Source organism: Diceros bicornis, chromosome 5, assembly GCF_020826845.1.
Source record: "Diceros bicornis minor isolate mBicDic1 chromosome 5, mDicBic1.mat.cur, whole genome shotgun sequence".
NCBI lineage: Eukaryota > Metazoa > Chordata > Mammalia > Perissodactyla > Rhinocerotidae > Diceros > Diceros bicornis.
The window spans coordinates 36,465,990-36,489,719 of NC_080744.1; the positions used below are offsets into that span (position 1 = coordinate 36,465,990).

Below are 23,730 nucleotides of genomic sequence, written 5' to 3' on the forward strand. Positions count from 1 at the left end.
TGGGCCCTTCTCTACAACAGAGAAACAGCCTTGCCAAAAAGACTAGACTACTTTTTTGCTCTTAGGAAATATGAAGAGTCTGAGATTTTTACCTTAGCTAGCAAATTAACCTGCAGGTTTTACAGATGCTGCGAGACGACATAAGACTGCTAGATCAGAGACAAAGGACTTTATTACTCACAGCACAATAAAGTAGCATGAGCTTCGTGTTTGTGTTGGTTCCCCTGCCTCCAAAGCTCCATAGGGGCGGTGCTGAGCTGCTCAGGTGGATGTTGCACACTCACTGGGTTTGCATCACAGCGTTGGAACCCTGCGCTTAGGGAACCCAAGTCTTTTATCATGGGCATTAATCCTCCCTGACTTTTACCAGGGAGGGAGACAGTGTCTTTGTTATACTGGATACTAAAGCTAACTTCAACGGGGAGACACTGCCTTCAAAGGGTTTTACTATACACACATCTTTGGAAAGATAATCTGTAACAAAGGCAGACAGTACCTCTGCTCGCTAGATATGCGGAAATGAGACCCATGGAGAATTGTCACCTAACACTAGTAGCTTAGGTTTTTCCCTCTAATAATGCTTAACTAGGCACTGTCAGTGTTTGTCTTTGAGCTGTTTTCTATGCTTCCTTGGGCTGTTGAAATGCTTTTGATGGAAAGGTACCTTCTTTGAAAATGCTAATACCCTTAGTCAGGTTTTAGTTAAGTCTAATAAGCCTGGAAGGCATTGTTGCTCTTTTACTCGACTTCACTTACTTTCAATATATATATCGAAGACCATATATCAATGAGCTTATGAGCAAAGATTTATGACATATTTAATACATAAAAACAATATATGTAATGACCCCTGGGAAACCACCAAACAACTTACAAAAAGGAGGACCCCTAATTCTGTCCCCTTGCCTTCATCCTAGAGGTAACAACCATTACCTTGGATTTTGTTTGCTTGGCATTCCTATACTTTTCTTGATAGTTCTACTACTTATTTCTTTTCCTTCTGCCAGTGGATATTTCATTTGTTTTATATTTTTGTTGTTAATAGTCATGCTGTTAATACAGACTTTCTTGTCCTCAGTTATTCATGTGCCAGGGTTTCTTTAGGGTGTATAGAAATGGGCTTTCGAAGTTGATGTGCTACAAAAGCCTCTGGGGCAAATTAGTCCATAGGATTCATGTGTTCTGTGAGTACAAGAAATATATATTGAGCATTTGAAAGAAAGTAGAAATAGCCTGTGATTGTTCCTTTACAAACTGATTTTAACTACATGCTCTTATATAACCTTGTTACTAAGTAATAAAATTTTCAGTGACACTTCTCCTTTTTGAGTTTTATTTGTGGCATCTCCTAGTTTGTGGTTGTTTTTCACTCTTTATGGTGTTTTGGTGAACAGACATTCTAAATTGTAATGCAATTGAATTTATCATTCTTTTCCTGGTGGTGTTTTTACACACTTCTCCCTATCCTTGTCTTAAAGATTTTCTCCTTACTTTGTTCTAAAAGTTCTGAAGTTTTGTCTGTAACCCACTTCAAACTGATTTCTCTTCTGTGAGAGATTCAATTTTATTTTTTCCAAATGGATAATTAATTGTTCCAGCACCATTTATTGGATCCTTGCCCCCACTGATATGCAGTGCCGTACTGTCATGTATCGAGTTGCTATATGTGCTTGAATCTGTTTCTGGTCTCTCTGATTTGATCTGTTGGTCTGTTTGTCACTGCACCAGTGCTTCATTGTCTTCTTTACTGTAGAGTTACTTCAGCTCTGTAATAAGACTTAACATCTATAGAGCAAGTGCCTCTACCATCTTTTTCCTCTTAGCTTTTTTTGGGCTGTTTACTCTTCCACAAAATTTGGAATCACCTTATCAAGTTTGGTGAAATATCTATTTCCAGTTGGTATTTGAATTGCACTGAATCTGTATATTAGTTTGGGGGAGACTTTAGCCTTCTTATCCATGAATATGATATATCCTTCTTTTTAGGATATCTCTCTATATCTTCAGTATCGCTCTATACCTTCTATATCTCTCAATAAAGCTTTGCATTTTATTCATGAAAAGAAATCATATATCTTTTATAAGATTTATTCCTTTGTACCATTTTGGTGTTGCCATTATAAATGGAATCCTTTTAAAATTTCATTTGTGATCAACTTTGAAGAAGCATCTCCTATGGCTCTTTCAGCTGACAGTTCTTCTAAAGACCTATAGCAATAGTATCACATTCCTAAAGTATTAAAAAGCAGTAGTTACTTGGGGTGTATCTTATGACATCTATGTTTAATAAGTGTAAAAAGTCAACATTCTCCATTTGTCTTTTCACACAGACCTTGTGTGAGAGGATTAATATTTATAGACTGTTTAATATCAACTCAGGTTCAAAGTGTGTATATGTTTTGGTGGTGTTTGTAGCTTTTTTCTGAGACAGTGAAATTGGAGTAATAAGTGGGAAAGTAGACATTTTTGCATTTTAAAATAAATCTCAGGAATATATATTTAATATGTAACGTGCTCATTGTATTTATTATAAGGAATACATCTATCGGGGAAAAAGCCAGAAAATTTTCCCTCTCTCCTTCCTTTTCTATAATTCTCTTCCGTCTGTTTTTTTTTTTATCTGAGCAAATTATTACTGTTTACTTCAAGTCCCTTTCCTTCATGACGCCTTCCCAGACCATTTAATCCATAGTGATTTCTTCACCCATTAATTCCTGAATTCTTACATATTCCACCTTAAGTTATAGTTATATAACTTTGCAAGTTTGTGCTTTAGCATTTACCTCAGTGAGAATAAAAGCCATTTTTCTACTTCATTGTGCTTTCCATAGTGCCTAGTACTATATATTTATAAGGAAATCAAATATAGTTGAATATTGAAACTAAAAGGAAAACTGAGTGGAAAGTGTTAGCTCATAATTCTCCACAGTAGGTAAAAGGTAGGTGGACATAGGAGAATGGATAATGAAGACAAGTTAGAGAAAATAAACTTCATAATTCAGAAATCTTACTTCATCCTACATCAATCCTTTAGTCCCATAGCATAATTAAGATTGGAATGCTTCTGTTTCTCCTTATGTTCCTACTATGTGATTAAAGTGCTAATGAAAGTAAAATTTCAGAGCTAGGAAACAAGGCCTGGATTGAGATAACCTCTTCAGTCCTTAATTGTTTTTATTAAATTTGCTTCTCTGTTTAAGGCACTACTAAATAGGCGGTTCAAGTTGGAGCTATCTATTTAAATTCCTTTTTGGTTTTATTTTTTTTTATTATTTTTTTTGTGTGTGAAGATGATTAGCCCTGAGCTAACATCTGATGCCAATCCTCCTCTTTTTGCTGAGGAAGATTGGCCCTGGGCCCTAGCATCCGTGCCCATCTTCCTCGACTTTATATGGGACACCGCCACAGCATGGCTTGACAAGCGGTGCGTTAGTATGCGCCCGGGATCCAAACTTGCAGACCCCGGGCCACCGAAGTGGAGCACACAAACTTAACCACTACGCCACCAGGCCGGCCCCTAAATTCCTTTTTGAATTGAAGGATACAAAGTTTAATCTGGTAATTGTACTTTTAGGAATTTGTGATGCAGATATTGAGATATTGGACGTGTGTATTAAAGATGAACATATAAGGACATTTGTTGCAATATTGTTTATAACAGCAAAAGACGGGGGAAAGTCTATATGTATATTAATCAGACTAGTTAAATAAATTAAAAGTCATCCATTCAATGGATTATTAGGCTGCTATTAAAAGAATAAGGTAAAAAAACTATTTGTATAAACATAGTAAGGTATCCATAATGTATCATTAAACATAAGAAAACAAGGCACAATACAAAAGTTCCTATTTATATTTAAAATTTTTAAAGATCCACATGTACGCACACATGCATGTGTGTGAGTAAATTAATATGTAGCCAAAAAGTGGAAAGTACCACCAGAGTGGTATATTTGTTACAATTGATGAATCTACACTGACACATCATAGTCACTGAAAGTCCATGGTTTACATTAGGGTTCACTCTTGGTGTTTGTGCATTCTCTGGGTTTGGACAAATGTATAATGACATGTACCCATCATTATAGTATCATATAGTTTCACTGCCCTGAAAATCCTCTGTGCTCTGCCTATTCACCTCCCCGTAACCCTCCCCAAACACAACCCCTGGCAACCACTGATTTTTTTTACTTTCTACGTAGTTTTGCCTTTACCATAATGTCATATAATTGGAATCATCCAGCATGTAGCCTCTTCAGATTGGTTTCTTTCACTTAGTAATGAGCATGTAAAGTTCTTTTTTTTTTTGGTGGGAAAGACTTGCCCTGAGCTAACATCTGTTGCCAAGCTTCCTCTTCTTGCATGAGGAAGATTGTCACTGAGCTAACATCTGTGCCAATCTTCCTCTACTTTATATATGGGATGCCGCCACAGTGTGGCTTAATGAGCAGTGCGTAGGTCCTTGCCTGTGATCCAACCCGCAGAGCACTTGAACTTAACCACTAGGCCACCGGGCTGGCCCCTGTGTCTTTTTTTAATACTGAATAATATTCCATTGTCTGGATGTACCACAGTTTATCCATTCACCTACTGAAAGACATCTTGGTTTCTTCCAAGTTTTAGAAATTATGAATAAAGCTACTATAAACGTTTGTGTGCAGGTTTTTGTGTGGACATAAGTTTTTGAATCCTATGGGTAAATACCATGGAGCTCAACTGCTGGATCATATGGGAAGAGTATGTTTAGTTTTGTGAAAACTGCCAAATTGTCTTCCCAAGTGGCTGTACCATTTTTCATTCCCACCAGCAATGAATGAGGGTTCCTGTTGCTCCACGTCCTCCCCAGCATTTGGTGGTGTGTTCTGGGTATTGGCAGTTCTAGGTGTGTAGTGGTCTCTCATTGTTGTTTTATGTGCATTTCCCTGATAACTTATGGTGTGGAGCATCTTTTCATATGCTTATTTGCCATCTGTACATCTTCCTGTTGAGGTCTTTGGCCCTTTTTTTTTTATTTTTTTTTTTTTTTTGGTGAGGAAGATCAGCCCGGAGCTAACATCTGATGCCAATCCTCCTCTTTTTTGCTGAGGAAGATTGACCCAGAGCTAACATCCCTGCCCATCTTCCTCTACTTTATATGGGACGCCGGGATCCGAACTGGTGAACCCTGGGGCTGCCGCAGTGGAGAGTGCGTGCTTAACCGCTTGCACCACGGGGCCGGCCCCAATCAGGTTGTTTCCTTATTGTTGTCTTCTTTCTTTTTCTTTCTTTCTTTTTTTTTTTTTTTGGTGAGGAAGATTGGCCCTGAGTTAACATCTGTTGTCAGTCTTCCTCTTTTTGCTTGAGGAAGATTATCACTGAGCTAACATCTGTGCCAGTCTTCCTCCAATTTGTATGTGTGACGCTGCCACAGCATGGCTTGATGAGTGGTGTGCAGGTCCGTGCCTGGGATCCAAACCCACAAACCCCAGGCCACCAAAGCTGCCGTGCAAACTTAACCACTATGGCACCGTGCCGGCCCCCATTATTGTTGTTTTTTAAGAGTTCTTTTAATATTTTGAATAACAGTCCTTTATCAGATATCGTTTACAAATGTTTTCTCCCAATCTGTGGCTTGTCTATTCATTCTCTTGACATTGTATTTTGCAGAGCAGAAGTTTTTAATTTTGGTAAAGTGCAGCTTATCATTTCTTTCTCTCATGGATCATGCCTTTGGTGTTGTATCTAAAATGTCATCGCTATAACCAAGATCATCTGTTCTCTTCCATTGATGTATTTGTCTCTTCTTTTGCCAATTCCACAGTCTTGATTAACGTAGCTTTATAGTAAGTCTTGAAGTCAGGTAGTGTCAGTCCTCCAGCTTTATTCTCCTTCAGTATTGAGTTGGCTCTTCTGGGTCTTTTGCTTCTCCATATAAACTTTAGAATCAGTTTGTTGATATCCACAGAATAATTTGCTGAGATTTTAATTGGGATTGCATTGAATCTATAGACCAATTTGGGAAGAACTGACATTTTGGCAACATTGAGTCTTTCAGTCCCTGAACATAGAATATCTCTCCATTTGTTTAGTTTTTTGATTTTGTTCATCAGAGTTTTGTAGTTTTCCTCATATAGATCTTGTACATATTTTGTTAGATTTATACCTAAATATTTCATTTTGGGGGGTGTTAATGTAAATGGTATTGTGTTTTTAATTTCAAATTCCACTGGTTCATTGTTGGTATATAGGGAAGTGCTTTGCTTTTCCAAGATATTGGTCTGTAGTTTTTTGGGGTTTTTTTGGTTTTTTGGGGGGGTTTTTTTTGGTGAGTAAGATTAGCACTGAGCTAACATCCGATGCCAATCCTCTTTTTGCTGAGAAAGATGGGCCCTGGGCTAACATCCGTGCCCATCTTCCTCTACTTTATATGGGATGCTGCCACAGCATGGCTCGACAAGCGGTGCGTTGGTGCGCCCCCGGGATCCAAACCTGTGAACTCCGGGCTGCCAAAGCGGAGCGGGCGCACTTAACTGCTAGACAACCGGGCTGGCCCCTGTAGTTTTTTTTTTTTTTGGTAATGTTTTTGTCTGAGTTTAGTATTAGGATAATACTGGCCTCATAGAATGAGTTAGGAAGTATTTCCTCTGTTTCTATCCTCTGAAAGAGATTAGAGGAAGTTGGTATAATTTCTTCCTTAAATGTTTGGTAGAATTCACCAGGGAACCCAGCTGGATCTAGTGCTTTCTATTTTGGAATATTAATATTGATCCACTTCTTTAATAGATATAGGCCTATTCAGATTGTCTATTTCTTCTTTTGTGAATTTTGGCATATTGTGCCTTCCAAGGAATTGATTCATTTCATCTTGGTTATTAAATTTGAGGATATAGAGTTATTCATATTCCTTTATTATCCTTTTAGTGTCCATGGGATCAGTAGTGATTGTCGCCTCTTTCATTTCTGATGTTAGTAATTTGTGTCCCCGTTCTTTTTCTCCTAGCGTGACTAGAGGCTTATTAATTTGGTTGATCTTTTCAAAGAACTAGCTTTTGGATTCATTAAGATTCCCTAATGATTTCCTGTTTTTAACTTCATTGACTTCTACTCTAATTCTTATTATTTCTTTTCTTCTCCTTACTTTGGATTTCATCTTTTTTTTCTAGTTTTCTAAGGTGGAAACCTAGATTATTGATTTTAGATCTTTCTTTTCTAATATATGCATTCAGTGCTGTAAATTTCCCTCTAAACTCTACTTTTTGTTGTATCTCACAAAGTTTGATAAGTTGTGTTTTCATTTCCACTTAGTTCAAAATACTTTTTAATTTCCCTTGAGATTTCTTCTTTGACCCATGTGTTATTTAGAAGTGTGTTGTTTAATCTCCACATATTTGGGGATTTTCCAGTTATCCTTCTGTTACTGATTTTATAGTTTAATTGTTCTGTGGTCTGAGAGTAGACATTCTATGATTTCTATTCTTTTAAATTTGTTAAGGTCTGTTTTATGACCCAGAATGTGGTCTGTCTTGGTTAATATTCCACGTGAACTTGAGAAAAATATATATTCTGCTGTTGTGGAATGAAGTAGTCTATAGCTGTCAGTTATATCCACTTGATTGATGGTGTTGTTGAATTTGACTATGTCCTTACTGATTTTTCTGCCTGCTGGATCTGTCCATTTCCGATAGAGGGCTGTTGAAGTCTCCAGCTGTAATAGTGGGTGCATCTATTTCTCCTTGCAGTTCTGTCAGCTTTTGCCTCAGGTAATTTGATGCTCTCTTGTTAAGCACATACACATTAAGGACTGTTACGTCTTCTTGGAGAATTAACCACTATCTCATTATGTAATGTCCTTCTTTATCACTGATATCTTTCCTTGCTTTGAAGTCTGCTCTGTCTGAAATTAATACAGCTACATTGGTTAATGTTAGCATGAGATATTATTCTCCATCCATTTATGTTCACACTATTTGTGTCTTTATACTTACAGTATGTTTTTTGTAGACAACACATAGTTGGATCTTATTTTTTGATTCACTCTGACAGTCTCTGTCTTTTGCATTTAGACTATTAACACTCAAAGTAATTACTGGTATAGCTGGATTAATACCTACCATATTTGTTAGTTTTCTATTTGTTGCCCTTGTTCTTTGTTTCTATTTTTGTCCTCCACTCTTTTTCTGTTTCTTGTGGTTTTAAGTGAACATTTTATATGGTTCTATTTTCTCTCCTTTTTACCATACCAATTATACTTCTTTTTTTCTTTTTTCAGTTGTCACGCTGCAGTTTTCAGTATACATTTACAGCTAATCCATGTTCATTTTCAAATAACACTAAGACACTTTACATGTAGTGGGAGTGCCTTATAATAACAAAATAATCCTAATTCCTCCTTCCCATTCCTTATATCATTGTTGTCATTCATTTCACTTCATATATAAGCATATATATACATAATCATACATGATAGAATACATTGTTGCTAATTTTTTGAACAAACTGTTTTCTGTTAGCTCAATTAAAAATAGGAAAATTAAAAATTTTATTTTCACTTATTCCTTCGATGCTCCTCCATTCTTATGTAGATCTAATTTTCTGAACTATATTATTTTCCTCTTTTCTAAGAACCTCTGTTAACATTTCTTGTAAGGCAGATCTACTGGCAACAAATTTCCTTGATTTTTGTTTGCCTGAGAAAGTCTTTATGTCTCCTTCACTTTTGAAAGGTAATTTTGCAGAGTACAGAATTCTAGGTTGGTGGGCTTTTTCTCTTACCAATTTAAATGTTTCACTCCTCTCTCTTCTTGCTTGCATGGTTTCTGAGGAGAAGTCAGGTGTGATTCTTATCTTTGCTCCTCTATAAGTAAGATTTTTTTTTCTCTGGCATCTTCCAGGATTTTTTTTTTATCTTTGATTTTTTTATAGTTTGAAAATGATATACTATGGTGTAGAGGGTTTTTTTTGCATTTTTCCTGCTTGATGTTCTCTCTCTGAGCTTCCTGGAGCAGTGATTTGGTGTCTGATGTTAATTTGGGTAAATTTTCAGTCGTTATTATTTCAAATATTTCTTCTGTTTGTTTCTCTCTTCTTCAGGTATTCCTATTTTGTGTATGTTACACCTTTTGTAATTGTCCCACAGTTCTTGAATATTCTGTTTTGTTTTTTTCAGTCTTTGCTTGCAATTTTGGAGGTTTCTATTGCTATATCCTCAAGCTCGGAGATTCTTTCCTCAGCCATGTCCAGTCTACTAATAAGCTCATCAAAGGCATTCTTCATTTCTCTTAGCCTTTTTGATCTCTAGCATTTCTTTTTGGTTCTTGACTAGAATTTCTCTCTCTCTGCTTGCATTGCTCATTTGTTCTTGTATGCTGTCTCCTTTATCCATTAGAGCCCTTAGCATATTAATCATAGTTGTTTTAAATTCCTGATCTGCTAATTTCAGCATTCCTGCCATGTCTGGTTCTGATGCTTGTTCTGTCTCTTCAAATTTTGTTTTTGTCTTTTGGTATGTTTTGTAATTTTTTTCTTGATAGCTGGACATAATGTACTAGGTAAAAAAAAACTGCTGTAAATTGGCCCTCAGTAATGTAGTGGTAAGGTGTGTGGGGAGAGGAAGCGTTCTCTAGTCCTGTGATTAGGTCTCAGTCTTTTAGTCTGAGCCTATGCCTCTGGACTGTGTACTTCACAAGTATTTCTCAGTTTTTTCTCCCCCACTTAGGTCGGTCAGATGGTTAGAGTTGATTGAGTTGTGTATTTTTCTTCCCCAGGTCAAATAGTCTCTGATAATACCCCAGCAGGTCAGGCTCTGGTTAACTAGTTTCTTCTGAGGGCAGGCCTTGTTAAGAACAGAGCGTTGTGGCATATTTCAAAATAGTTCCTTTTCCCCTCCGCCTGCTGGAAGCATGCAGGGGATTTTCCTCATATTTACTGTGGGAACTTGGTTGAGCTCCTGGAGAAAAACAGAAAACTTTGGGGGCTTTACTATGACTGGGTACCCCTGGAGTTTCTAGCTCTCAGAGTTGTCCACACTGAGCTTCCAGCAATTCGTCAATTACAGCTCAGGTTTTGCTACCCCAGCGCTGGTTTCTGCCGCTATTTCTGCTTACAAGTCTCTGCTCTAGTAAGTAAGCTGTGACTCCCTTTATTTTCCCATCTTTCTCTCCAATCTTGGGGGCAGTGGTTTGCACTGTGTCCTCCTCTCTCTTATGGATCCAAGAAGAGTAGTTGATTTTTTTTTTTTCTGTTCATCTTTTAACTTGTTGTTAAGGCAGAGTGGCAACTTCCAAGCTCCTGACATGCAGAACCAGAAACCAAGTTTGTTATTACTTTTTCAATTAAATTTTAAATATATAAGGAAAGACCTAAGTTTAAATAATAAATAGGATGACCAAATAATGCTTTTTATTAAAATATTTTGAAAAGCTTCACTACTAATAGGTTATGAAGTTTTGGAATATACACTGTATATAGTTTTATTAAAAATAAGAAATGTATTTTTTGTCACTTAAGTAGAAATTGTTTGTATTTTAGATAACATTCAGTCATCCAGGCCTAGACATTCAGGGCAGAAGTATAGAATATGTACAGCGGCAAATATCCAAGGAATGTGGAAGCCTAAAGTCCCAAAATAGGGTAAGTAATCTTAGTTTATCTTTTGATATGGAATGTAACTAATTAACATATAAGTGAAGTTTTTCAGTTCTTCTAATTCTCCATATAGTTGAATTGTACTAGAAAATTCTTTGTGTGTGTAAATTTACTACATATATGCTATTACTTAAATTCCATCCAGATTTCTGGTTTGAGTCTAGGGGATTGTCCCAGTGTATTTATCTCACTGTATAGGAATTGTATATTGTTTTGTTTTTTGTTTTTTTGTTGTGAGGAAGATCGGCCCTGAGCTAACATCTGCCAATCCTCCTCTTTTTTTGCTGAGGAAGACTGGCCCTGGGCTAACATCCATGCCTGTCTTCCTCTACTTTATATGGGACGCCGCCACAGCATGGCTGACAAGCAGTGCGTCGGTGCACGCCCCGGATCCGAACCTGGGAACCCTGGGCCTCCGCAGCGGAGCACGCGCACTTAACTGCTTGCACCACCGGGCCGGCCCAGGTATATTGTTAATCTAATGGACTGCATCCATCACTATGCCTTTAGCCCAGACCTGGAATTTTTTGAGCCCCAATTCCAAATATCTGGGGAGTAGAAGTTTGCCCCAACCTGGATCAGATGCTTACTTGTAGACTAGTCACCGTGTCCAGGGACTGGGACTAAGAGATACAAATATGATTACTAGAAGCCTACTTGTATGGGTGAAGGGAAGGGTCATTTTGATTTAGACCCCATTTGATTTATCCCCCAAAGATTTACTTTGCTCCCTGGCCTCAAGGAGACAATCTACCCAGAAGTGTTAGAGAGAAAGAGTGTCTGTATGTGGGATAGTGTGTTTTAAGTCATCTTCAGAGACTTTCTTAGAGCCAAGCTGTAAAAAGTGTATGTCTTTGTATTAGTTTACTAGGGCTGTCATAACAAAAATACGACAGACTGGGTGGCTTGAACAAAAAAAATTTATTTTCTCACATCACAGTTCTGGAAACGGAAGTCTAAGATAAAGGTGTTGGCACATTTGGTTTCTTCTGAGACCTCTCCTTGGCTTGCAAATGGCCACCTTCTGGCTGTATCTTCCCATGGGCTTTCATCTGTGCACCCAGAACTCTTGTGTCTCTGTGTGTTCAAATTCCCTCTTTTTATGAGGACACCAGTCAAATTGGATTAAGGCCCACCCTAAGGGCCTAATTTTAATTTAATCACCTTTTTAAAGGCTCTATCTCCAAATGTAGTAACATTCTGCTGTACTTGGGGTTGGGCCTCAACATATGAATTTTGGGAGGGGGCAAAGTTCAGACCATAACATTCCATCCACTGGTGCCCCAAATTCATGCTTTCTCACGTGCAAAATATATTCACTCCTTCACAACAGCCCCAAATTCTTAACCCATTCCAGCATCAATTCTAAGTCCCAGATCTCATCTAAATATATCTTCTAAGTCAAATGTGGGTGAGACTTAAGGTATAGTTCATCTTGAGGCAAAATTCCTCTTCACCTGAGAACCTGTGAAACAAGACAAATTACTACTTCCAAAATAAATGATAGGAAAGGCATAGAATAGATATTCCCATTCCCAAAGGGAGCAATCAGAAAGAAGAAAGGAGTCGTTGGTCCCAAGCAAGTCTAAAACCTAGCAGGGTAAATTCCGTTAGATTTTAAGGCTTGAGAATAATCCTCTTTGGCTTATGTTCTGTCCTCTAGGCCCACCAGGGTGGTGGCCCCACTCCCCTTGGCCATGACCATAGGTGATAGCATCATTTCTGGGCCCTAGGCTTCCTGGCCCACTGAAACTGAGGAAGTGGCCCCATCCTATGGAACTAAGGAGGAAACAGCCCCACCTTTGGGGTCATTCTTCCCTTTTCTTAAAGGATAACACATGTTCTCAGCCAGATAGCTCTATTTGCCAGTCCTGTAAATCCTAGAAGTCTTCCTTCATTTCATCCCAACTCTGTCCCCTTCGGTCCAAGGTGGTAGCATTTCAGCTCAGATGATTGATTAGATCCATGAGTCTAATCCCTTTAGAGGAGTCCTATGATCTCTTTATTTTATGGTTGTCTAGCCACACCTTTGGTATTCTTTCCAGAATGTGCTTTCTCAATTTTTGCAATATGGATAGGCTGAGAATTTTCCAATTCTTCAAATTCTGGTTCCTTTTTGCTTAAAAATTACTACTTCAGTTTATCTCTTCTTAGATTTTACTATAAGCAGCAAGGAGAAACCAGGCTGCACCTTCAACACTTTGCTTTGAGGTCTCTGCTAAATATCTAAGTCGATCACTCACTCACAAGTTCTACCTTCCACAAAACACAAGAATATAGTTCCTCCACCTTCTTTACCACTTTATAACAAGGATCACCTTTCCTCCAGTGTCCAATAATATGTTCCCCATTTCCATCTAAGCCCTCACCAGAAGCACCTTTAACATCCATATTTCTACCAACAGTCTCTTTAAGGCTACCTAGGCTTTTTATGACATGAACTTCAAGACTCTTTCAGCCTCTACCCAGTTCCAAAGGCATTTCCACATTTTTAGCTATTTGTTACAGCAACACCTCACTTCTTGGTACTAAAATTTGTATGAGTCAGGGTTTTCCAGAGAAACAGAACCAACAGGATATGTATATATACAGAAAGATTTATTTTAAGGAATCAGCTCATGCAATAGTGGAGGTATATATCTAAAATCTTCAGGGTAAGCTGTCAGTCTTGAGATCCAGGGAAGAGTTGCAGTTTGCATCCAAAGGCAGTCTGCTGGCAGAATTCTTTCTTGCTCAGGGGTGGTCAGTTTTTGTACTATTAAGGCCTTCAGCTGATTGGGTGAGGTCCACCTACATCATGGAGGATAATCTGCTTCATTTATAGTCTACCAATTTAAATGTTAATCTCATTCAAGAAACGTCTTCACTGGGGGCCGGCCAGGTGGCACAAGTGGTTAAGTGTGCGCACTCCACTGCGGTGGCCCGGGGTTCACCGGTTTGGATTCCGGGTGCGCACTGACACACCGCTTGTCAAGCAATGCTGTGGCGGTGTCCCATATAAAGTAGAGGAAGATGGGCATGGATGTTAGCCCAGGGCCAGTCTTCCTCAGCAAAAAGAGGAGGATTGGCAGATGTTAGCTCAGGGCCGATCTTCCTCATAAAAAAAGAAAGAAAGAAAGAAAGAAACGTCTTCACTTAAACATCCAGAATAATGTTTGATTGAATATCGGGGCACTTGTGGCCCAGCTGAATTGACTCGTAAAATTAACCTTCACAGTCTTTATTGCAATTTTCATCTCTTTCCTTTAGGTTCCTTTGAAATCAATCCGACATGTCAGCTTTCAAGATGAGGATGAGATTGTCAGAATAAACCCTCGAGATATCTTAATACGTCGCTATGCGGACTACAGGCATCCTGATATGTGGAAAAATGACCTGGAGAGAGATGATACTGACTCCAATATTCAGTTTTCTAAACCAGACAGTAAAAAATCAGACTATTTATACTCTTGTGGGGATGAGACTAAGTTAAGTTCACTCAAAGACTCTGTGGTATTTAAGACACAGCCTTCCTCATTAAAATTTAAGAAATCAAAACGAAGAAAAGAAGATGGTGAACGTTCTCGCTGCGTATACTGCCAGGAAAGGTTTAATCATGAAGAAAATGGCAGAGGAAAATGTCAGGATGCTCCAGACCCTATTAAAAGATGCATATATCAAGTTAGTTGCATGCTCTGTGCAGAGAGCATGTTGTATCATTGTATGTCAGACTCAGAGGGAGATTTTTCTGATCCCTGTTCATGTGACACTAGTGATGACAAGTTCTGCTTACGATGGTTAGCCCTAGTAGCTTTGTCTTTCATTGTACCATGTATGTGCTGCTACGTCCCTTTGAGAATGTGCCATCGTTGTGGTGAGGCATGTGGGTGCTGTGGTGGGAAACATAAAGCTGCTGGATGAAAGGATCCAGGGCCAAAATGAGCTTAAATCTTTGTTTCCAGGAATTAGCTAACTTGGATTTGTGGAAGCTTTTGGCAAGCAATATGAAATCTTGCCTGGTATCATTGGGGCCACACATGGAGGAAGCAGAACTCTTCAGTTCTTGGCATTTCACAGATGGTAGCCATGCCTAACTTTTTCCCTTGAGTACATGGCATGTTTTGTTACAGGTTGTAAAGAGTATTTGCAAAAGGAAACCATTTCTGGTTATTGGCTATAAAAAGTGGGCATAAAATATGATCCAACTAAAAGGGATTTTTGGCATTTTTGTATATTTGTGCATTAGGTGATGGGACTTTTAAAGATTTGAATTTAAGACTAAAAGTGCACTAGGGGACAGTTGATTTCAATCTAAGAAAAGTTAACACTTGGGAATTGTAAGAAGTAAAATAAGTGCAACTAAATCATTTATTAGTTGTTTTTTGAAAGCAGTTTTATGTATATTATAACAAATGTTTATATTTAACTAAAAATAAGGTACGAATTATTACATATTAAACTTTTCTTCCCCTTCCTAGTTCTAAGGTAGATGTACATATATCTACTATCACATTCCATTATATTTTGAATATTTTACTCATCTAGTTAATAACGTTTTTATTCCATGTGAATGATTTGATATTTTCATCCTCATTTCCCTTTGGCGACAGTTTATATTGAGTTATATCTGTACATTCTGGTAATCTAAAATCCTTAAAAATATTCTAATAGCCTTGAGTGACCAACTTTTTTTTAAAGCACAGATGTAATTGTCTAATGTTCTGATGGGAATGTAACACTTATTTTTATATTAAAAGAGACTGAGTAAACATTATAGAAAAAAGTGAGGTTTTGGGGTTGTTGTGTTTTGTGGTATTCAACCAGCAAGTTGTTTTCTTTCAGTTTCCTCCTTTGAAAAATTATATTGCATTTACAAATGTTTTACAAGGCAAAAAATGTAACTGGATAGTCATTATAAAACAGTTTTCTCCTGAGATCTCTATTCATCATTCTGCTAAATGACAATATGTTCAGCTGTGTTACTAATTTTTTAGCTTAATTCTCAGTACTTATTATTCACATAACAGTAACTTTTCTCAATTACATTTTATTTTATTTAAACTGCCAAAAGCAAAATTATTTTATGTTAAAGTGTGTGCTAAACTATCCCAGGAATGTATTTAATCCAACATTGTGAATGAAATATCTTGTACATGTAAATTTATTTCTTTTGCAGAACATTGTATTACTGGATGTCTTATTTACAAAGTAGTTGGATAAATGTTCCAACAAATTGTTTAAAGTACTTTGGGGTCAAATTGTCTTTTTTAAGTGTTACATTAAAACTCTAACCAAGTAAGGGGTTCTTTAAGAACATTCCCTTGGATAAAGTTGAAAAGTGTGCCTTTTTTTTAATGGCTTAAAGTTTCAGAAGTGATAAAAACTAAAATCACACTACCATTTGAAGCTTATTTTCTATGCAGGTTTTAAAATGTCATTTATGTATCATTCTTTTTACATATCACATTTAGGCTTGTGTTCGCTTTCTTCTTTTGACCCAGATCAAACTGAACAATGTATATAACACTATATCTGTCTGTAAAATACTTTTTTTTTAAGAAAGCATTTATATTTATATGACAGCTTGAACTGACAACATTGTGTATATAGATCATCTTGAAGTATTATTTCACATTGAAAAGAAGAAAAATATATTGTTAACTATAGATGTTATGAAGAAGTTATTTCTAGTTTTGTACTAAAAATCAATTGGATGAACTAAATCCAAAACATGACACTGTAGCAGCAGTTTTAAGTCTTATTTTTACTGTTTATATATTTGGACGCTGCTACATCAGATGATCTTCATCCCTGAAGTTTTCAACTAAACTCAGTTTCCTAGAATAGACTGTTAACTTTCAAAATTACTTTTTATTGGTGAAATAGAAATATTGGTTTTCCTTGTGAATGAATTTTCATATTTGTAAGTGCTGAGTTTATAATTCAGGTTTGAGCAAGGTGTGAATAACTGAAGAAAATAACTTGCTGGCTATATGGGAAAATGCTGTGGACATGAACTGTGTATATACTTCCGGGAAGAACAAATTTAATCATTTCTCCTGTTAAGCACTAATCGGTATAGTGCAACTCCTGGTTCCGTACTGTATTTTATATGCAACATATATGCTTTAAAATTTTAATGTTTGTGCATTAATATTTTCAATTTGTTTAACCACTTTGCTGCTAAGATTTTGCCGTCCCATCCCCGTTTTTTCCTTTACAATTTTAAACAAGTTTCTTCATTAAAAACTATGGTGATGAAATGGTTTTTATTTCACCTTGGATCTTTATAGTTAGCACACTCAGTTTCCCAATCAGTCTAGAAGACTAACTGATAATATAATGTTAACTGAATCCCTATGTGGAAATCTTCTGGAGTAAATTAGAATTCTTATGTGAAAACAAATGGATAGTTTGAATTTCTTATTCTTAAACATGTGTATAGGTATGTTCAGGAACATTTTCTCGTTCTGCATACAGATTTGGCACTGCCAATTGGCTTTGCCTTTAAAACCTTTCTCTTTGTTTTTAATCTAGTAGTATAAGCAAATGGCTAAACAACTGCTTAAGTAATAGTAAATATTGAAAATGAAATCATCTAGATGCCATGACAAGAAAGATTTTGGTCTGGTCTGATGGCTTGTTGTGTTCAGAATTGATAATTCTTAAATGATTTCTCTGCTGCCTCACGGGAATCATTTGATTTCTGAAGAAATATGAGGTGTGGAACTTCAGCACCACCTACTGGGTGATTTATAGACCAGAGACATGAGGTGGCAATCAGGATCTGACAGGGTTCGTCAACTACCAGTACTAAAGGGCTATTTAAGTGCTGGCGCCCTCCAAACGGGGAAAGCAGGAGTACAAAATATCTCCAAGGAACTGTAAAACAAATCTTTTCCCTAATGTGTCTTGTTGGTCACTGAAAGATTTTAAGCGCTTTTTCTTACATATCCTGTTTTAACATATTTATTGATATTTGGAACTGGCAATCAAACTTAATGGATGTGCCGAAGCATTTATAGAACCGATTCTTTTAACTCACAAAAGCCACTACCAAAATGGTGTTCTTATTTTTCCTCCCATTACCAGTCAGGGAGAATTTTTTAAAACAATAAACCTGTATTTCATCATGACAATTTCAGAAAGTATGTGTATGTCTCTGGGATGATGTTGGGGCACGGGTTAAAATTTAAAGGGGAAAACTTGAAACTACCTATTTTCATTGGTTATTCAGCAGTGCCTAAAATGAACTTTTGAAGTAATACAAATGCACTTTCAATTCATGTGTATAGTGCCATCTGATATCTTGGGTAAGTCTTGCTTTTTCTTTTCTTTTTCTCTCCCCCTTAATTGAACACCACAGAGATGTTGCTTAATATCCATATAAGTCTCCAAAGTACAGGAAACGTACTTTCCGCCAGATGGGCAATTTAAAAAATCTTAAGGATATTTCTTTTGTTGAAATTTACTTTAGGTATTGTGATTATACTTTGGAATATGTGTTTAAGGTTGGGTTTTTAATTTTAGCCCAAAGATACATTAAACAAGTGTAACTTTTTTCTACATAAAACTTTGAAAACTTTAGTTACCTGGAAAACACAGATTCTTCACTAAATATTTTCATTCTTAATTTGACCTCCAGGATCACATTTCTAAGTATAAGGGAAAGCACTAGAAACTTGCATTATTGTTGCACTAAAAAAAAAAAATTGGTCTATGGCCAACTTAATGGCACCATAAGGTGTTTTGCAGTGAGTCAAAGTATAAAAAAAAATCACAACCTGAGATGATTTATATAAACCAAAAAATAAAGGGCTTTAAGATATTAAGGTACTGTTTGCCTAGCAGCCAGGTGGTTATAAAACTTTCATATGCTTGATACACTGATGTTAGCCATTGTTCCTGAAAGCTCCTTAAATTGCATAAGTTGCTAGTTTTGAAATTTTTCAAGAATAGTCTAATTGAAAATCTTTGTATTAAGATACACATAGATTTTTGTGAACATTGCCAGTATGTAGTGTCATTTGCTTTCCATTCTTGACCTCAAAAGTGCCTCACTTGTATATTCTTTCCATTAAAAGCTTGACTGCATTCTTTCTAATAAGCAATGAAAAGTTGTTTAATTCATATCATAATGTATCTCCTTGGATATAGGTGACTAGCTTGATAGTTTTGGATATATAATGTAAATATGCATATATAAGTTTGTAACTGTTTTTGTTACATCATACCCGTGTAATTGGACATATCAGATGATATAAGAATTTGTTTTAATTACCTGATTAAACCTATCATGAAATATGAAAGGACTTTTTCTTACTCTTCCAGAGGATAACAAACTATCACATAAGATGAGGATGATTAAAGGAGAAAGGAGTAGTGGAAGTGGAAGCTTTTGATCGTAGCCTTTTTAAGGTGTATTTTTAACTAAAGGTTCATGTATGGTTCATCTTAACGACTTATTTATTCATCCTTGATTGTATCCAGATTTTTTTATAGTCTGTTACTTAATACATTATATTTATTGGTTTGGGAACATGTTACAGCTAAGTCTGGATTAACCACCTTAAATGATAATGTGGGAATTTTTAACCCAGGATGACTACTGATTTTTTGTGTGTCCTAGTCAGTTTGAGAGTTTCACTTAACTTGTAATATAAACAAAAATAATAATCAAAATGAAAAATTATTAGGACAGTACTGTACTCAAAAGTCATAGTGTATTTCAACACTAGAATAACTTGGATTACTATATGTCATATATATATATATATGAAAAATCAAGAATTAACTGTTTATACCTTTACCATGAATTATGAAATGTAGTCTCGTGCTTATTTACAGGTTTTCAGAAATTTGCTTTATATTCTTCACATCAAGTTAATACCCACAAGTAAGAATAGTTTTTACATCAGAGAAATTAGACCTAGGATTTCTGCTTGGCCATCAATATAGTGCCATGCACACGGTGGTCCTTAAAGAAAAAAACGTTGGTACTAATATTATGAAAGCTGGAGTCAACTCCTTTAAAATTAATTGCCCTAAGACTTGGAGTTTTAGGGAGATCCTTGAAATAATGGCTCAAAAAAGATATTCTTAATAAAAGTCTAACAAAATCATGGTTGAAATGGTGTTTTCTTTTGTCTAGCAGTCTTTATTTTGGTTATGTAATATATTTTAAATGATCACTTGTAGTCCTCAAATAACCCTATAATGTAAGTATTATCCCCTCATTTTACTAAAGAGGAGATTTAGCCTTCAGGAGGTTAAAAAAGTATTCCCAAGGTCACATTAGAGGCACCAGGAGTTAAACCAAATTGTCTTACTCCAAAACCCATGCTTTTAGTCACAGTGCACGATATGTTTTATTACAAGGGCCACATAAGTACTTCATAGAATAATCATATTCTGTTAAAATGAAATTTTATTTAAGATGGAATAATTTTATAAGGAAATAATTTCTTAATTCTCCCTTTTGTTTCATTTCTGGGCCCCCTATTCATCTATCTCAGTAGGTTGTGGCACACTATCCACGGTATGATGTGTGGGGATCCTTAAACTTGGGAAAATAAAGTTGTGATAATGCTTCAAGATACATCAATTGTGTACTGATCAATAAGAAACACTAGAGACATATGTAGAGTCCAGTGTGTGGTGGTGGTCATTTTGCTCAGTTGATATTATTTTTCCCTAAAGATTTTGAGTCGGAGAGATTCTTTTTCACCAAAGCAATGATACTGCCTCTTGAGACAATGGAAAATAATGCTCAAATGAGTCTTCTACAGTATTCTGTGCTCTTTCTTTTCAAGTGGTGAGCCATTCGAATGTCGGTTATTCCACAAAGCCTGTCTTTGACAAGAGTTACATTTAGTATCAGGGCTACTTCCTACACGTGTCAGAATGATGAGGTTAGTGTCCCTTCTTCCTTCAAACTTAATTTTAACCTGAAAATAATTTGCAATAACCAAGAGGCTATGTGCAATTTGGAAAGAAGTAGGACAGGCAGAATTTCAGAATTTCTAATATTGAAATAAGGTCATTCTTTCTGGACAATAAAACTTAAGGAGACCTGTTTAACCTTCATTTCCATTACTTCTTAATTTTGCACTGCCAAATTGTAAGATAGATATTAATTTAAATGTTTTTTTTTCTTTTGAAACGTATTGTGATACAGAAGATCTTATGGATGTTACTTGTCAAACATAAATCCTTTTTGTGCCCTCCATATTTTCCTCCCACCTTTTCCCTGTTACAGGAATAATGTCTCCAACTTCTCCAAATCTGTGAGGGCAAGAATTCATAGAGAAGATGTTTCAATGGTAGTCTACAATTTTTTAAATTCTTTTATTCTTCCCAAGAATGGCCAGCAAGCTTGAATGTGTGTCTTTCATCAGTAGGGGAATCTAGTGCTTCCCTCTCTCTTAAAATGTAAGTGAAAACAGTCGTATGAATTCATGAGCTCCCAGCTGGTAAATAGTTCTTGTTAAAGTTCTTGTTAAATTATCAAAGTAGAATACACAGAGAGAGCACGATACTCCAAAGTTCCAAGAAGGAAATAAGGATCCAAACCAAATTATTTAAGATTGCTGATACAGTTTAGTTCACTGATGCTTTTAGGGCTGGGAGGCACTTTAGAAATACTACAACACCCTTATTTTACAAATGTAGAAACAGGTCCCAGGAGGTTAAGATAGTGCAAGGTTATTTACTTATTTGGTAACACAGCCTGTACCTTAAACCCAAACACCAAACTGCCTAAAGGACAGCTCTTGCAGGCACCTCAAATTCAATGAGCTCAAAACTGATTTCCCCCATTCCTCAAACCTTTTTTTTTTCCCTTTTCTTCTGTGGTGACACCACCGCACATCCAGTAGTCTAAGCCAGAAACCTGGTCTTCATCCTCAATTTCTCGTTTTCCCTTGCTTTTCACCATCAAGTCTCAATTTTCTACAGTTCTATTCCCTAAGTGTCCCTCAAATCTATCTGTGTCCCTCTGTCCTCACACTATCCTAGTAGAAGTCATCTCACACTACTGATGTTGGGGTTTCGGCATTGAATCACTTGGACGTCTTTAAAAAGAAATGGTCTATATTATAAATATGATTGGAAGGTGAAATTATTTTAGACTGGAATGAAATGGTGATAAAAAGTTGAGATCTTCAGATTGAGATATCCCCAGATTTAAACAAAAGAAATGGTTTGTAGTGGGATTGAGGAATTGAATGATGGCTACTTAATAGTTCAGCACCCAGGACCAAGTAGGAGATTAAGAGCAACTTGAACTATAAAGTACAAATTTACAGAAATGGTTAACTTTAAACTGTGTGTATGTTGGTAGTGCTTGTTTTCTGAGAGCTTGGGTAAAAGAGTCCATTACTGGAAACCTTTGGAATCTTACTGCTGATAGCATTATAAGTCAACAGTTCCATAATCAAGTGAGCCCATATTCAAAAAAGGTTTCTTTGCCTTTTACAACTCATTCTTTCCTAAAGCAACGTAAAAAGTAGCCTACCTGGTACAGACTTTTTTCCCTTTCAAAGGTTACAGCTCCAGGCAAGGCCAACTACTTAAAGGATGTTGGGGAGGTACTGTTTCACGTGGAGGAGTCAGGGAAGACCATGCAAGTAAGTGGGGAAAGAACCGTGCAATTTAAAGGAAAAGCAAATGAAAAGGCTCTAAATAAAAAGGAGCTTGGCTTGATGACGGAACAGCAAGGAGGCTGGTATGACCGGAGCGGGCCAAGTGAGGGAGCTCATGAAAGGAGGCAAAGTCACAGAGACAGCAGGTGCCAGACCTCATTGGGGACTTGTAGGTCATAGGAAGGACTTTAGGTTTTGTTCTGAGGGTGATAGAAATCCCCTGGCAGGTTTTGAACAGACACATTTCGTGATCTGGCTGCTTTGTGGCTTTTTTTTTTTTTTTTTCTCAACAACAAACTCAACGCTGGTTTCAGATGTTGGGCTGGTATTGTAGGACCTCAAGCTTTTTCTTGACCATTCCAGTGAAATGCTCTCCAAGTCCCCCATGACCTCCACGCTTCTCAATCTGGTAGCTGTTTCTTAGATAGACCTCACCGCACTGAGCAGCTTTTGACACGTTCTTCACTTCCTGGGCACTGTGCTATCCTAGTTTCCTCCTATTTCACTGGTCCCTCCTCTCTTTGCTAGATCCTTCTCTTTCCGGTCTCTACAAGTTCGAATTCCTCAGGGTCCAGTCACAGATTCTTCTCTAGCAATACTCCTCTCTTAGGCGATCTCATCCAATCTCATAGTTACCTGTCATACATATGCTGGTGGTGAGCTCAGATCTTCTGCCTGACATCTCCACATGAATGTCTCAGGCATTTCCATTCCAATAAGGCCAAAACAGAACTGATTTCCCCCTCCAAACCTGCTCCACCTCAAGTCTGCCTCATTTTAAGAAATGATCGTAATTTACTCAGTTGCTCAAAGAATTACTGTCTTTTTTCCTCAATAGATTGCGAGGGTCCGGCCCTGTGGTGTATCGGTTGAGTGCTCGCGCTCCGCTGCTGGCGGCCGCAGTTCGGATCCCGGGTGCGCACAGACGCACCGCTTGTCAGGCCATGCTGTGATGGCGTCCCCTATAAAGTGAAGGAAGATTGGCTAGATGTTAGCTCAAGGCCAGTCTTCCTCAGCAAAAAGAGGAGGATTGGCATGGATGTTGGCTCAGGGCTAATCTTCCTCACACAAAAAAAATAGATTGCAAATCTGAACAGTTCTCACCACGTGCACCACCACCACCATCTCAGTCCAAGCCTCGATTATCTCTTGCCTACACTTCTGTAACAGCTTCCTGCTTCCACTCTTTCACTGCTAGGTCTTTTATTTTTAGAATTGATGTATTACCTTATGGTTATTGAATATTTGTCTTTTCCGTGATCATAGTTTCAGAATTGTTACTGTACATTTTTTTCTCAATTTGACAGTTATTTCCCTTACTCTGTTCCTTTCCTTCCCACTTGTACTTTGTGAGCAGGTAATGAGGAAAGAGAACCTAACATTTATTATATGCCTGTTAGGTACCAGGCACTGTGTTGAACATATTCACGTATATTATTTAATGCCTCAATAACTCTGTGAAGTAGGTATGATTACTTCCATTTCA

At 37.0% G+C, this 23,730-nt stretch overlaps 1 protein-coding gene across 1 annotated transcript in view; it reads left to right on the top strand.

The window, feature by feature from the left end:
* The window catches only part of SPRED1 (sprouty related EVH1 domain containing 1), a 121,933-nt gene extending 104,183 nt beyond the window's left edge, over window positions 1–17,750 (top strand). Inside the window, exons 6-7 of the mRNA XM_058541190.1 lie at window positions 10,507–10,608; window positions 13,873–17,750. Of these exons, the coding sequence (XP_058397173.1) occupies window positions 10,507–10,608; window positions 13,873–14,523 (753 nt within the window). The 3' untranslated portion in view covers window positions 14,524–17,750. The remainder of the gene's footprint in view (window positions 1–10,506; window positions 10,609–13,872) is intronic.
* The last annotated feature ends 5,980 nt before the right edge of the window (window positions 17,751–23,730 follow it).